This window comes from Bremia lactucae, linkage group LG11, assembly GCF_004359215.1.
Source record: "Bremia lactucae strain SF5 linkage group LG11, whole genome shotgun sequence".
In the NCBI taxonomy this organism is placed as follows: Eukaryota; Oomycota; class Peronosporomycetes; order Peronosporales; family Peronosporaceae; genus Bremia; species Bremia lactucae.
This window is the reverse complement of record NC_090620.1, coordinates 534596-551913: the sequence shown is the minus strand read 5'-3', so window position 1 is coordinate 551913 and position 17318 is coordinate 534596. Positions and strand designations below refer to the sequence as shown.

The 17318-nt window shown below is 47.2% G+C and overlaps 1 protein-coding gene across 1 annotated transcript; it reads right to left on the bottom strand.

Moving 5' to 3' along the window:
• Positions 1-14825: 14825 nt before the first annotated feature.
• CCR75_008965 (uncharacterized protein) lies at positions 14826-16905 on the bottom strand (the record flags this gene model as incomplete). The annotated part of the gene is made up of 2 exons (XM_067967012.1): positions 14826-15582; positions 15647-16905. The coding sequence occupies 2 exons, from the start codon at positions 16903-16905 to the stop codon at positions 14826-14828; spliced, it is 2016 nt and encodes a 671-aa protein (XP_067817665.1).
• Between the last annotated feature and the right edge of the window lie 413 nt (positions 16906-17318).

Here is a 17318-nt window from a genome sequence, read left to right as displayed (position 1 = left end):
ACACTGGACACGCGCATCCTGAAACATTGCTGCAGCTCCACCACCATGCCGATGCAGCGATAGCAGTGGGGGCCGTTGGACCGAGCTCGTAGTGGAGAGCCACGTCGGCATTAAACCAGATAGGTTGATAAAGCCGGTAACGCGCGCGATCATTCTGAGGAAGGTCGTGCCACGTGACTGCGCACTGGAGCGAGTACCACAACTTCCACGTATTATTCCACCAATTTGAAGCCAGGCGCCAGGTGGTCATCCGACCATTACGAACTGGCGAGATTGACAGGAAATCTAAGGCTGTAAAATTAGTGCCAAAGGCTCGGAGGTGGCAGTTGTCCAGTCGCGTATTTCAATTGTGCCCAAGTCCCTTAGAAGTTGCAAAAGTAGCTGAAGACGTTGACGTTTGAGGATGGCGTCGAGTATAGGGACACCCTAACCTCCGTCTTGGCAGCGCTCGTGCAGAAATTTATTCGGGATCAGCTGGACACTTAAAACGAATTGATGAAGCGTCGAGTGTCATTTCCGCACTATCGGCACCGATATGGAGACATGATGTGTATAGTCCCACAGTCGAGATAGGATCATCGTCTGGGCTACCAGTAAGCTTCTTCGAAGCGTGCGTGCCCGGCGTAAAAGTGTTTGAAGCCTTCGTAGAACCGCTGCTCCAGAAAATTTCACGATGGCAGCACCAACTGGTGACTACCCGAACGGGATGCCAAGGTACTTTACCGTGTCTGTCTGCTGAAGGACTCGCATACCTGGAAGAAATGGACAAGTTGTCCTTCGATTTAGCGCAAGGGGTACTGATTTGGACAGGTTGAGCTTTGCGCCTGAGCCACTGCAGTACGCCTGTATGATCTCGAGCTGTAACTGTAATTGGGGGATGGAGCTTCTCAGTAGGGTCGAGTCGTCGGCGAACAACGTGCTCGAGGAAGTGTGATCATCGGAAACGCGTATTCCGTACTCTTGGTGTGACCGCAACACGTTTCTAAGTAGCTCAGTGGTTAGGACAAAAAGAAGAGCCGACAGGGGGTTCCTAGTTGCCCCGCAAGCTGAATGTTCTGATTGATCAGAAGATGGAAATGAGGGTCGGTGTAGAGAAGACGAACCCACCGAAAAAATTTCGAGCCAAAGCCCTTCCGATCAAGCAGGCGAAACATGTAGTCCCAGTTGACGCGGTCGAAGGCCTTCTCAAAGTCTAAGAAATAGCGCATGCGCATCTTCGTCTCGACCTGTTATCAGGTCCTGAAGATCAGCAAGAAGCAGGATGTGGTGGTAAATGGAGTGACCTTTGATGAAGAATTCCTGGTCTGGTTGAATTATTCCGCCGCTACTTGTTCGAGGCAATACGTCAGCGCTTTCGACAGCACCTTGACATCGACCTGTACAAGGGCACGAAAGTTGCCAAGGAGCGCACTCGAATCTTTCTTGTGGAGTAAAATGACAGCAGATTTGCGTTGGGAGAAAAGCAGCTTTTCACGGTGGAGTTGATCATGGAACACGATGCTTAGGCATTCACCAAAATTTCCGGATACACCTGGTATAAGCCAGCTGTTAGGCCATCCTGACCCGGCGCCGAAGTAGATCGCAGATGAAGAATTGCAGCCGCCAAGTCTGCAGCCGTAATCGGAGCATTAAGGACAGCACGGTCCAGAGGGGAGACAAAGTTCGTAATGGAGGCATGAAGCTTTTGCTGCATGGCATCGTCTGAGGGGAGTTGCCCTGTCGAACTGGAAGGATCGCCCAGCACACAACCTCAGTACTCCTAAGAAGCTTTTGCTGCATGGCATCTTGTGAAGGGGGTTGCCCTTCGGACTGGATGGATCGCCCAGCACACAACCCTAGTACTCCAAGAAGCGGAGAGATATTTCATGAGGGTTAGTCGAAGTCACCCCCCGTGTTTCGACCTCTTCGATTGAGAAACGGAATAAGCCGGTATCCAGTTTACGGGATAAGTGCTTGGTCGATTTTTAGCAGTTGGCGGCATGGAAGTTAAACGTGGTGTCTCGGTTGTATTAATTTGTACTAGTTGCTGTCTCCTTATAGAGTCGCATGACCTCGTCAAACTCTTCTCCAGTTGTCGAACAGAAAGAAATACAAAAACGGGCAGCGGCACCTTGAAGTGAAATTCTGGCCTCCTCGAGAGCCTGAGTGTCAGAGAGTAGAGCTGAGATCAATAAGTAATCTAGACGATTTCGTCGGTGAAGTGGACCGGTGAAGATACGCTTGTTAGCGTACTGGATTCTCCTAGGATCAACGACACCTAGTTTTGCCAGCCATTCAAGAAAACTGTACCGGCCTAGGTCATATATCAGTTCAGAACAGGAGGAGTCAAGCCGAGGGTCGAGGGCGTGTGTAGCTTTCAAATTGAACTAGAAGACTCGATCACCCAGCTGCAAGTCTGGAATAGTTTTCTTCAAACGCCAGGGTGTTCAGGTCCCCCAACACAAGATGGGTTGTATTATCGTCAAACACTTCAGTGTCCAAACTCGAAAAGAATTGATGTTTGTCCTGACGATCCACCGGTGCATACACATTGGGAATGTAGATAAACATTCCATCAACCAATACTTTCACCACAAGATATCGGCCCAAGACAGTCAGGCGGGAGACCTTAATAGCCGAATCAAATCCTGGAAAGTTGGACCAAGAATAGTGATCACTCCATTGTCCCTACGTCGTGTAGGGCGAATCCCTAATCCCAAGTTTAGTGGTGGGAAGCGTCGTTTGACGCGAGTTGGCCCCGAGCTTGGCGTTCAAAAACGTCAAAGGCGAACGGGCAATCTTGCCGAAGAGGTACCTCGAACTCCCAAGAGTTTTCCACTTCACCAGATACTGGTATTGATCCTCACTACGACGTCGCTTTAAATTCTCCACATGAAATTGAAGGTTCCCCCGCGCATCAAGCAGCGCGGGAGGGGGCCGAAATTTCGGCGGAAGCATTTGATGATCTACGGCACGAGATGCAACTTCTTCGTGAGATCCTTGCTCGGGTTGAGAGCTCTTTTGAGGCGGTTCGGGACCGTCTTTTGACGCTGGAGCGTCAGCAGCCTCGTTTAGAGGGCCAGTGGGGTATTTTGGTGAGGATGCAACAATCTGCGGCACGACCGCATGTCTCGGCGCAAGCGCCTTTAAGTCCACGTGGGAAGGGTCCCGATATTGCTTTAAGCAAGCCAACGTAAAACACTGGGTGTGTACGCATCTTGCTGGGAAGGTTTAGCGTATAAGCTAGGCCCTTCTTGGCCACGACCGTAAATGGTCCAATAAAGCGCGGGCTCAATTTGGTCTTGAAGACCGCGGAAGCCAAGTTGGTAGGTAGTTTTTTAGCGTTTAGTAAAACTCGGTCTCCAACCATATAAGAATTAATACAGCTTTTGCTATTAAATCGGGAAAAAGCGGTGATTGAAACTTGAGTCAAGATGAAGTGTCGGCAAGCTTATCTCTTGTAGACATGAGAGAGAGTAGTGGGAGAGCAAATTTTCGACAAGGGAACGCCCATCCTGTTTGATGCCATTGGTGATCACCGTGAGAGCATTGATGTTGCTCCACAATGTCGAGGATGAGGCAAGTTTAGCAACGAGTAGCTAGTCCCCCGATAAGAACTTTAATGCCCCCACTAATGGCCCGAAGCTATAAGACCAAGGAGCTCACCCATCGAGGTTTCGCAGAGCTTCGAGTGTATCCAGAAGGCCCTTGTCACTGAACCTCTTTCATTGTTGCACGCAGTGAGAACCCAGCTCGGACCGCAGAAGACAAAGGAGGGTTTTAGGGTGGAGAAGACGTGTGTAAGGCGCCGGTATCCACTCAACAGGCAGACTAGTGACATACTGAATCCAGGTTCATTAGAGAATATGACGGGAGCGATAGACATAAGGGTAAGCTCAAATAAGCTTAATGCCTTAGTTGCTCGAGATAATTCCTCGATTTCAGGGATCGTCGTCTACCTCGTACCCACACATGTGGAATATATCTTCCCGCTTGGAGAGAACAGGGACATTCATAGTTTTTTTCATTTCGTGGTAAAGGTGGTGTCCGCGTTCGGTTAAGTCGCACACAACACTTTGTTAATAGCATGCAGCTGGGCAATTTCTGCAATTGTTGTTCTGCCATCAACCGACGCGAACGACAGAGAGCTGTTGAAGTCTTAAGGAGATTCTACCGCCTCCTTGGTGAAGTTTTCCGGATTCGCGGCATTCTTGAATATCTTGCGCACGCCCTCAACTTTGCTGTCTGCCTCCTGGAGTAGGTCAGGAAGAACCCCGACCAGTGCCGTATTTTTATCATTTAGCATCGCCTCTGCCACTTCCGGAAAAAACGAAGCTTTAGTAAATTTTCTAAATCTTTGTGTGGTGCTTCTCAACAAAAGAAGCAGACTCAATTGAGGTGTGTAGCGCTTCGAGGTGTTTACCCTCCCAGAGTAAAGCCTGTGACGCACACCATGGTTTAGGTCCGCTGTCAAGTCATTTGAGAGGAAGCGGACCTCAACAGATTGAAGTGCTTGAAACTAGTTGGAAGTGGCAAGCTCATCGAGAGGGAGCGTCGGTTGTTTGACCAACATGTTGGAGAAATCAATAGCATTGCGGCTCCTTTTTGCGCGGGTTGGATCGAAAAATTCATCGTTTTTAACATTCCTCAGCTGCAGTGGCGGGAAGTTCCTGGCCCTGGGGCTGCCAGGAGGGATGATTTTACCTTGTAAACTGGAACAGGTAGAGATTGGCAGCGCACAAGAGGTGGTGTACGAAATCTCCACAAGCTGATTAGCAGCAGCCGATTTATCATGCAGAGCTCCGTGTATGAGTTGGCTTTCCCTCTTTTTGGACTTCTCAACTTTCTGTTGAATTGATGATTTCTTGGTAGTAGTCGTAACGTTTGCAGCAACCGAAGGCGTACGCGCAACGGACGCGTAGGTTGACGAAGAGGTGTTGCGGTTCTGCTGTTGTGGAGAGGCATGACCCGTCACTGGTGGGGGAAATAGACTGGAAAGCGTACTCAAGTCAATTCCGTGGTGCGAACGGCACCCAAATGGCATTCGTTTCGATTGAAACGGGGTGTTCATACCATGAGCTCGGTGCAGTTTAATGTCGAAGTGCCCTTGGTCGCAGACACCACCGTTCACAATAAGCGGGCTGGGATATGAGCTTGTCAAGAAGTATACGCGCCAGGTAGCAGACGTGATACCAGTTGAAAGGTTCCCTTCATGGAATGTGTCATAGATGGGTTTGCAGCCAAGTAGGAAGTGGCGGTGAGAATCAGGCTGGTGTGTGTATCTGAGTCCATGTTGGAGATGTCAATAAAGAATTTGCCTCCGAGGACATCGAACTCCTTGAACGAGAAAACACCGCCCAGATGTTCAACTTTGTGCGTTCGAGTACCAAGAAAGCTTCTCTAGACTTCACCTTGAGACGATGATCACCGCTAGGCATATTTGAGATTTGAACAATCTCGTGGTTCGGTAGAGATCCTCGAGAGAGGTGTTGCCGTGATGCTTATCCGAGAGCGACCCCATAATCTTCTAGTGAAAGGTTTGCGAGAGCGTCCGACCAGTAACAATAACCATGTCATACTTAGCACGGGGGAGAGCATACGGCCGGGCCTGGTTGTTTGTTACAAGCCGCTATGAACGACAAATCGCCGCCAGCAGCATATTGATGCTCGATCCATTCGATATCACTTAAGAGGGGCTTGGGAGTCTCCACACGGCTCCGAGCGGCATCAACTTCAGCGTGGTCTCGGCAAAGATGTTCTTGCCGACGGAGCACGTCAGCCATCGTTGGACACATTTCCGAATGCTGATCCTACACAAGAAGGTATGGCTTCGGCAGTGACGGCTGGAGGCTGTGGATCCACCGGAGCATCAGCGTCTGCATTCTCACCTCCATGATAGGAAGCTGATGATTCCGCCATAAATGCATCCGTTACGACTTTTGTATGATAACTAGGCATCGTCGCCAAAGAGCCGCATATTGGAGAGGCAGATTGCTCTGGAATCGGCGACGGCGATGAACCAACCTTAGCAGGGCGCGGGAGTGACGCAGTCGCCCAATTTTTTTTTCGATGTACCAGATAGTGCCTGGGCGGGAGCAATGGATGTTGGAGACACTGGATTTTTTATTGAAAAGACATAGTAGAAGTGCGTGTTAAGGCGGAGGGGGGTCTTCAAAGTTGATTTGAGCGATAGTCGGCAAATTGAGAAGTATTCCAGGGTCTTAGTGAAAGCTCCAAGGTAACGACCGCCCATCATTCCATATAACTCTCAAGCATTGCGGCTGTCCAAGTTTGGTATCTAATGGAACATGTGCTAAAAAAGTATTGCCCGGAATTAGAAAGCACTTTATGTCAGCTTAAATAATATGACCCAATCACTAAGGACTCTACTAAGTTTTCGATGATCCTAAATAAAATCATATTAAATAGTAAATATTGAAAGTTTACCGCATTACAAACTGTTAGCCTGGACGGAAATTTATTCGTCGCGTAGCAAGAATGCCGTCAGCGAAAGTAGCATACTCAATGCGTTCTTAAGCGCAAGAGGAGTTGCGATCCAGATGACCCTATCACGAACTTGGTCTTGCAAATTTGATGCTATTTAACACCATCGTAAGCGCACACTTATGTCAGGATGCTACAAACACTTATGTTTACTGCGAAGTCGTACAAAGAACCTTACCATAAGTGAGGCCATCACACTCACTCGTAGAACATCAACACGCTTGTGGACGCTCCAAGACGTTCATCAGATGGCCATCTGATGAACAAGTGGCAGGCATCTTTACGATTCGATGCTGTCAGCTGATTCTTGGCTCATACTTTCTGAGCCAAGGTAAACCTAGGATGACATCGAATTTGTCATCCAAATCCAGTACGATAAATCATCATCGTACTGTAATCTTTTAACGTGTAGTGAAATCTCACTATGCGTTTCATCACTGTTATCGATGCGTCTGTCGCTAGACGCACCGTCATCCTCGTTGGAGGGATGTCGCGCTCAACATATTTGAGCCTACGACCCTCTAGCGACTGGCGCATATAAAGTTATTCGACCCTCCACAGTCCACTAAGGATCTAAGTGACAAACATATCAAGCTATGGTTGCCTTGAGTTCAGGCACTGCAGCTTCCATGGCTTTTTGATCAATGGAGCCACTTCAACCATGAATATGGATGCAATGAAGTTTGTTTCGCTGCTAGAACCTCTGAAGCCATCCATTGGAAAACTTGTCAGCATCCTCAGCCAACCTCAGGCGGCCAGCAAAGCACTTGGCTTTTAACGTTGATAATCTGCCCCGTGAGAACAAAGTTTTTCGCCTGGCACTGAAGCAACCAAGTTGCCAGGGCTTCTTCGAGTTGAGGATGGTGTGCGAAACAGGGGCGCTTGGCAGCGAGGTCAGTCTCTGTCATGACCTCCAGCTCATTGCGCTTCTTTAAGATGCCACTGATAGTAGCCTGCGTAATGTTCTTACTGTACTGGGCTGTAGCCCAAGATGCAAGGGCACTCTGGCTCATTTGTGGGCTCGGTGATTTGTGCCTGCAGACTTGAAGTCTTTGCCAATTGGTGGCGCGTCTGGGACATGGAGCTGGTTTGCGGAAGCAGGAGGGGAAAAATCGTATAGGACAGTCAGTAAAGTGAGGTTCAGTAGATACATATATTCCTCATGTAATATATAATCTCATGTAACTTCCTTCACTAGATGCCTAAGCAAGCAGCCACTAAGCGAAAAGGGGGCAGGCTGCTCGGTCTACGTCCCTAATTTCTAGATGACATATCTGAAGACTTACTGCACAAGATCACAGTGTGGTTACTAATCACCCTGTGGAGTCAGCTGCCGGCGGCTGTGAGAATGCACAAGCAGCGCCGAAGATCCACCACTCGAAGGGGTCGAGTGGATTGAGACATGAATGTACGTAGCAAGCGACGCTCAAGGAAGAAACCGGTTGTCCAAATGGACAACACGATGATCCTAGGTCGAGTAGAGAGTCGACCGTAGAGAACCCGACTGTGATGGCGCAATCAGAGTCGGAATATGTGAGGGAATAAGTCCCCACGTACTTGAGGAGAAATCTCCTCAAATAGTGGAAGTTACTAGACTTCTATCCCGAGAAATTAATCCCTCGGCAGCCTGTGGATAAATCTAAGGAAAAAACCGAGACATTAAATGTCTTGGTTAATGACGGATCAAGAGTAGGCGCTTATACTCTTGATCTGTATGCGCCTCCGAAGTTAACTTCGGAGATAACTCAATTACCAACCCTAGAACCTAAGCGGTTCTTGAGAGATCTGCATTGTGGGAAAATCAAGCAGATCTGCGTACTCGTCACAGAGGACGATTACGTAACCGACATTCGGTCAGCGGTAATTTTTGCAGAGAACGAACGGGTTCTCAGCAGCTCATCGATGGACGAAAATGTCCACGATGTGAAGACTCGGATTGAAAGATACAGTACTCAAACCCCGGAGTCACTCAAGGGAAATCCTCTATACGATGATTTAATAGAATTCAGGGATGTATTCCCTGAAGCAGTTCCATGCGAGTTGCCTAAGGATAAAGGCACTCGACATGAGATCGAGCTCAAACCGGGCTCGAAGTACTGTGTCATGAAGCAGTGGCCACTGCCTCGTAAACAAGTACTTGCGATCGATAAATTCTTTACCGATCGAGTAAAAGCGGGCCATGTGAGGAAATCAACCTCCCCACATAGCTCTCCGACCTTCCGTGTGCGAAAGGCCACATGAGGGTGGCGGATAGTGCACGCATCTTTTCATCTATGGATCTAATGGATGGGTTCTATCAAATCCTTATGCGTGAGCGGGACATCCCGGACACAGCAGTGAGCACTCCCAGTGTGATGCTCTGGGAATGGCTAGTGATGCCTCAGGAGCTTAATAAAGCCCCAGCAACGTTCAACAGATGTTTAACAAATTTGTTGAGACCGGTGCGGGAATTCGCACCGAATTATTTCGACGATGTATTCGTCCATAGCCGGGCCATGGACGGTAAAACGGACGTGGAAGCTCATAAAATTCACGTTCGTCAGGCTCTTACACTTATGCAAAAGCATAAGTTGTACGCAATTCTCAAAAAGTATATATGCGCTGCAAGCGAAGTACCACTTCTTGGGTGCATCGTCGGTAAACATGGCGTGCGCCTTGATCCTGAAAAGATCAAGGCAATTACCGACATACCAGTTCCAGTCGATGTCAAGGGACTTAGAAAGTTCATTGGATTAGCGGCGTACTTGCACAAGTACTCCCGCAATTATACCGAGAGACAGTTCATCTCGCTCGTCTCTTGAATAAAAGACGAGAAATGGCTATGGAACGCTAATTGTCAGCGTTCCTTTCAAGGTATTAAGCAAAGCTTGATTCAATCGCCCATCTTGGCGATTGCAGATTAAGACATACCATACGATGTGATCTGTGACGCCAGTAATTTCCCAATCGACTGTGCATTAATGCGATACGATACAGACGGCGCAGAGCGCGTCGTCTGTTACCAATCGCTTCAGCTGCAACCAGCTGAGAGCAATTACTCAGTGCATGACAAGGAACTCCTTGCATGAAGTATGCACTGGCTAAGTTTAGGGTCTAACTCCTCGGAGTAGACCGATCTTCGTATATACAGACCATGCGTCATTACGCACGGCCGTAAACAGCCCACACCTCTCCCAAAGGCTATCCTTCTTCGCGAAGTATAGTTGTATTATTTTTTATAGGTGCTATGGGTTAAATTTTTTCGTGGAATATAAACTAGGACGAATTAATTTTGTCGCTGATGCGTTTTTACGCCGACCTAATTTCGAGTCGCTTGCGTACTCCAACAGTGAACATAATACACTTTTGCAACACTCATTACGAGTGTTCTGTCATCAATTTTGTTTGATGACACAAAGAAAGCCTACACAGAAGATAATGACCTTCTGCGTTTAATGGATTATCTGATGAATCTATCCAATAAATCTTTAAAAGATCTACCGGCTTTATATCAATCGTCATCCGATCGATACACAACTCGCAACGGCTTACTGTAATACACAACCGTTGCCGGCAACACTCCACGTTTCGTCGTCCGAACGCACAATGATTTGCGCTTGCGCAACATGTATGAGTGTCACGATGGGCATCGTGGACAAGAGAAAACTTATCCTACAGTAAGTCGCGACTTTTACTGGCCCCGCCAGTATTAGTTCGTGCGCAAGTACGTTCGTGCTTGCGAGGTATGTCAACGGGTGAAGCCTAGCCATTCATCCCGTGCACCTCTCCAACCTCTACCACTTCCGGCAGACTGTTGGCTGTCCGTATCTATGGACTTCGTCTTCGGATTTCCCGAAGACGATCACAAAAACAATGGAATCCTTGTTTTTGTAGACAGATTCAGCAAGATGGTACATCTTGCTGCAATACCAGAGTCGATCACGGCTCCGGGCTGTGCCCTTGTCTTTATCGACACTGTATTCAAACTCCACGGTTCACTCCGTGAGCTAGTCTCGGATAGTGATCCACGGTTCACGGCGGAGTTCTAGCAGTCCGTGTTCCGATCTCTCGGAACACGGCTGACTATGTTAACTACTGATCATCCGGAAACAGATGGTAAGACGGAACGCGTAAATCGCGTCCTCGAAGAGATACTTCGAGGTTTCGTCCAATCGTATCCGAATTGGAGCGAATTTTTACAAATGATCGAAATCGCCATCAATATTTCGGTGCATGCGTCTACAGCGCATACGAGTGGTTTACGCCATCCACGTATACCCACCCAATTAAAGGGGTCGTCTAGTTTAAGGGGAGGTGGACTCGCACGAGCAAAACCATTTCTGGCTCATGCTCATGACGCGTCGAAGTTATCAACGACGCGAATGACGTCGACGTCGATTGCTTCGACATCGAAGATGAGAACGATCTCATGGCAGTGCGCTCAAAGCGCACAGAAAAATAACAAACAAATGAGTCAGCAGAGGAATATTTGCTGGCTCAAGATTCAGTAATCCGTTTCGGACAGGATTTCATTGCTAACGCAGTGGACCGTCAGAAACGGAACGCAGACAAACCTGGTGCGCAGAGACTATTTCATTTTAAATTAGTGACCTAGTACTACTCTCTACGGTTAACTTATCTAAGTGTGTAGTCACTAATGTGGGTAACAGTAAACTACTACCCAAGTTCATTGGGCCTTTCCCTGTACTGCATCGCAGAAGCAATGCGTACACAATAGAATTGCCACGTAAGATGCGAACGCATCCTACGTTTTACGTTGGTCGGCTCCGCCCGTACCATCAGTACGCGGTTTCTTCCGAGGACAGATCTGACCACCCCTTCAAAAATCCCCAAAAGATTCATGCGATCACGAACCAGACTCTCATGTTGAGTATGGAGATTCTCATGCCGACCCGAAATTCCTCGAAATCGCGATGAGCTGACGACAGCTCGTCACGGATAGCTTCCGTTCGTACTCCAACATTAAGTACGCACTCTTCGAACGATTTCCAGCCGATCGATATAGTGAGTCTACACCGTCTGCTCCAAACAGTGACGCTTACCGCGCTCGTGTTCAAGACCCTCCTCCAATACATGGAGGTAGTGGTCGAGTTTGTCGACCTTCGACTCTGGATCCGCCACAGGGTTCGAAATTAATTTTTTTACCTCCAACACAACCATTGGTGGATTCCCACGGTGGTCAACCTGTCCTTGTAAAACGTCTTTTAAACTGTCATGATGTGAAGGAACAGCGAGCGAGTTATCTTGTTCGCTGGCGTGGTTATCCACCTTCGCATGACAGCTGGGAGCCTCGTTCCCAGCTGGTTGTTGACATTGAAGACTTCGTCCATCAGTAGGACGAGACCCATCCGATGAATCAGAAAGTCCATTGGAAACACGCGCCCCTGGCGCTTGTAAATCGATTGCAAAATTTCAATCGCATCTCGCATATCGATAGAGATGCGAGCCTTTCCCCAGGGCGAAGGAAGGGGAATAAACATCCCCTTTCACTCGTTTCGTGTTGTCGATACAAAACGGACAGGGATCACCTCACGTGAGGATTGAAAGTCCTGCCTCACGAGACAACCGATTCAATTAAAACCTTGCACCGGTTAAAGTTCGTTTCTCGAACTTAACGCGAATCGCGTTAAGTTTTGAAGGCAGGCTTCGCGTCCAATCTCTTTGATATTGCGAATAAACTCGATTCACGCTTGCATCAACGAGATTTTATCTCGTTTGTTGTTGCACTATACCATCGATGCTTAAGAAAAGCATCGAGATAAAAATCTTCCTCAGCGCGAAAGTTCTTCGCGCTGGGATCAAGGCCATGTAGCTTTGTCGCAATAAATAAGGGATATTTATTGTGAGGACTAGTCTCTCCAGACAAGCTATTGATTAGCCGTTCTGGCAAAAGCCACCACTTCTTCTCAGGAGCAAGACGAGACATTTTATTGTCTACGCTCCCCTGAGTGGTACGCACTAAAGTAGGAGGGCAACAAGAGCTTTTATTACGATGGCTTACGCCATCGTCATCACCACGCACAGAAATATGTGCGGGTGACAGCACGGGTAACGGTGCTGGCGATGAGGAATCATCCTCATCGTCGGAACCAAGCATGCGATAGCGAACGCTATACCACGTCTACTCGAATGAGCCCCCTCATTTGAAGGCTCACTGTCAGCCGCCTGACGATGATCAGGCGACTGTTCAGCGTTCTCCGAGTCGGCCATTCGTCCGACTCGCATTCGTAGTCGACCTCCAAAGAGGGGTGGCATTTACGTGGTGACTCACCACGTGCACCCGCAACATCTAGTGTTGCGGGGGAAGATGAAACTACGGTAGACGAAACGTCTGCCGCAAGAGACAATATGCGTCGCCCACAGCTGCATGTACCGCAGCCGAAGGCGCCGCACTATTCGCACATCGCATGGACTTGTTAATTATGCGATAGAATAAAAATGATGGTTCTAACCAATCATCTTCATTTTTAATTAAGTGGTCTTATAGTGACCACTCTATTCAATGACAGTCATAGTGATTGTCGTTTAAGGGAGGGGTGATGCGACGGGGTGTATCGCTACATAAAATTAACACTTAAAGGTTGCTTGATAATATATTATCTAAAAGGTAGATAATAATTGAAGAATATTGCTTTACATAGTAATATTTGAAAAGATTATTCACTGGTAGATATAGGCCATTATATATACTTGCTCCGCGCCCTGTCAGCGCTGGACGCGCGTAAAGAGAGACAGATAAGATCTTATTACATGTTTTGTATTCGTATATAATTAAGTTAGTATTAAATAGATAGAAACAGAAGAACTTAATTATATTAAATACAGTTTACTATTAATCCTCTTTAAAGCAAGTGTTTTAAAGAGAGTCTCCCTCTGCAAGTACTGGTGTACGTGAAGTGACGTGGGGGACCAGTCGGACTGAAGCAGTGCGAAGTGGACTTGTACTGAAGCAGTACAAGTCAGCAGTGCCCCATTTACTGCCAATGCTTATGGCTCCGAGAAGCTAGAACTCTTTTATTGGGAAATCCAAGATGTCACGCTGTTTTAAACGGCAGACAGGAGAGCGGCTGGGGTCTTATTACAGGAACAACAAGAAGGCATGGATGACTCGAATCCTCTTCCAAGAGTGGCTGAAGAAACTTGACAATGACATGAGGGTAAGTTGTATTCCATGTTATATTGCAAGGGTACCTGGAATTCAGTTTAACCAAGCCTTGCCAGGGAAAGGGCAGGAAGATTCTTCTCTTGCTAGATAATGCTCCGTCTCACAGAATAGAAGAACTGGGGCTTGGGAATATCAAGGTCGCTTTCCTTCCACCAAACTGCACATCAAAAATTCAGATCATGGATGCTTGTTGGCATCATTGCCTCATTAAAACGCCATTACAGGCGCTTTCACCTTGAGAATGCCGTGGACCGTGATGAGTGAAGAGAGGCCAACATCTACAAGGTTGACCAGCTAACAGCAATGCGGTGGTGTATGGGGGCATGGGAGGATATTTCAGTTACCACACTTGTTAACTGCTTTAGGCATACGGACCTCTTTGCACCAGCACCGCAGTTGCAGATGGTGCACACAGAGGAGCAGGAAATTGAGCTAGATCTGCATAAGGCCTTACAGAGGCTACCACTGAGGAACCCTATGGCAATTGAGTATTTATTGAATCCAGATGAGGAGAAGGTGGTGCACGAGGAGCTGAATGATGAGGAAACAATTGCAATGGTATAGCAGGCAGAAGAGGAGGAGGAGAATTAGGAACCAGAGCATGTGGAGGAAGTTCAGGTCAGCAAGCATGAAAAGCTAAACTCCTTCGCTATAACTGCCACACTTCTCGATCTATCAAATCCTTTTAATAGGGTCTTCCATAGGCGCATCCGGGACCTTCAAATCTCCATACGTACAGCAGCCAAAGCGCAACTTACCTTGGATTCTTGGCTAAGTAATGTGCTTAATACCAAATTTTCTCTATCGGAAAACTTACGTTTTCTCTAAATCTTATTAGTTTTAAGTTATAAGTTAGACACCATATACGGTCATGGTGGAGCCAATACCCTAAAAGTTATGTGAGTTTATGAGTTATGATGGGATGAGTAATTCGAGGGACACATGTAGTTACATGCAAAAAAGCGGAACAATTGTTTTCTAAAAACGGCGTAATCGTTGCCTCGCTGGATTGAGCAGGAATAAATATAGAAACATCCTTTCGGTGAGTGGCCTGCCTACCACAGCAAAATTTCGAAACCTTCTGATCGCAGACAAACAATGCACAACAGTTTATGAAAGTATCACAAATTTACTTTATTGCCGTTGACTATGCTAAAACAGCGCTGTTGCCATCGACTTACCATAGTGCGGGGCAGCTCTTGTGAGAATCTAACACTTTGCAATAGCTATCACTGAAGTCAAAATTCGAAGTGTTTTGTGAAAATGTGGATATTTTCGAGCCATTGGAGAGAAAGTTGGTCAAAGATCCAAGACGCACCATCACATCTTGAGCGCTAGGTCGTTTCTCCGGTTGCTGATGCCAGCACGCACACATCACTTCAATAAATTCAGGTGGTGCATGCCGCAAATAAGCCGAGGGTAGTAGAGGACGTTCACCTGCTGCCACGAGCAACCGCACTTGATGGTCAAAGTCTACATTGCCAAATGGAATGGCGCCGTTCGTTAAAATCTCCCATAGAGACACGCCAAAGCTGTATACGTCCGCCTCGCGATTGAATCGACATTCATTCGGGTCTTTCATGATCTCTGGTGCATTCCAGCGCCATGTGCCAGCAAAGGTCGTCATGAGCTCGGATGCAGCGCCATTCCCAATGTTCACGCTCTCATGAAGCGACTGCATCGACTTTTGCTGCTTGTTCACACTATAGTTCGTGGCGATTCGAGCGATTCCAAAATCTGCAATTTTAGCAGTCCAGTCAGCAGTCACCAAAATATTGGAGGCTTTCAGATCTCGATGCAAGTAAATTGGTTCTCTGTTGTGCATAAAGGCCAAGCCTTTCGCCGCTTCAAACGCTAGACGCGCCTTCGTATTCCACTCTAGTAGTGGATCTCCACGAAGCACATCACGCAATGACCCACGCGCGCAGTATTCGCTAAGGATGCAAAAAAGTCAACAATTGTTCATTACCACTTTGAAGCTTTTTGAGTGATACATACGTGACTAGGCAGAGGCTTTCCTTGAAAGTTCCTATTCGCATAAATAAGGTGATGTTTGGATGGCGCAACCGAGCTGCCAGCACGGCTTCATCCAGAAATTCTGTCCGCAATTCCGCCAGGTGCGTCATGTATAAAGCGGCGTCGGAGCTGTCAGTAGCTCGAATACGTAAACACTTTAGTGCGATTGTTATACCAAGCCACTGAGCCTTGTATACTTCTGCACTAGATCCTTCACCGATCTTTACAGCTGCAGCGTCCGTCACCATTTCAGCAATGATGGAAGGGATTCCAGCCAAAACTCCATCTCGTTTACCCAATCCGCCACCGGTTGCCAGGTTTACGTAGCCTGTGGGGCTAAGAGACCCGATTTTGTCTGTAAATGTATCAGCCGAAATCTCGAGTGATGACGTCAGCGATGCACGGAGTCGTGATTTAAACAATTCCATCGTCTTCGTAGCAGTTGCCGTAGCAGTTGCCCAGCAGCAACAGCACCTAAGACTCGAGCCAAAAAGTATGGCATTTGCCACAGGGACAAAATAATTGAGTGTCTCTGCAATCACCCCCACACCGACATAGCTTTGCGATAAAATGAGTATCATTGCGTAGGGCAGTGTAAATATCGTTGCACAGACATAATAGCCTGACAGTCGTCGGATCACGTTCCGTCCGTGTGTAGAGCTATAAAGTCGTGATTGCCTCACAGCTCGTAAATTAATTATGATCAATAGCAAAGGTGTGGACTGCATAATACATATGACCACCGCGGTGATAGTATAGGCTATGTCTGAAGTGGCTAAACCTTGTCTTTTCAACATTGGAAGGGTGGCATGCATGCATCCATAGCCGAACGAGACCAGTGATGAAATAAGTAAATTCTTCTTGACTTGGAGTGCCTTCAACGCACCAAGTCTCATGAGCAGCGACAAGTTTGCGATCCAACAAAGAGACTTAAAGAAACTAAAGCGCGACATAAGTGTCAAAATAAAGTCTCCGGTTGTGTAGTGAAATTCCTCTAATCCCTCGTCCTTGCGTCGATAACGCGCGAAGTAGGATGTATGCAGAGCCTGTTTCAGGGCCTCCAGTGTCACGAAACACAGGTCCGCTAATGCGATACCACCAAGAAGTAGGTCGGTCATGCGTCGCTTACAGCGGAATGTCGCTGAGTGCAACAATAAAAGAAGCGCCGCCGTGGCTCCTGCCCCCAAAGAGGTCCAGTGAATGACCTGCCAGGCTGCCAGCCATTCGAGCGGCACTTTCATCGTGGACTTCTGATCGCGGAGTCGGTTCGAACAGTTCAGCCGATCTTGTCTTCATGCAGATAAATTACCGCAACGGCTTGATGCATCTGGCGGGTATCATGTAGCTAGTTTCAGTTCTATTGTAACGGGGTGTATCGTTACATGAAATTCTCACTTAAAATTTGTTAATTAATATATTATCTAAGAGGTAGATAATATTTGGAGGATATTACTTTATATAGTAATATCCTGAATTCTTATCCATAAATAGGTATAGGCCATTATGTCTATTTATTCCGCGGACTAATCAGCTGTAGAAGTAATCAAAGAGAGTTACAAGATAAGATAGATAAGAATTCATTTACATGTTTAGTATTAGTTTATAGTTAAGTCAGCATTTACAAAGATAGATTAAGAGACACTTAACTATATTA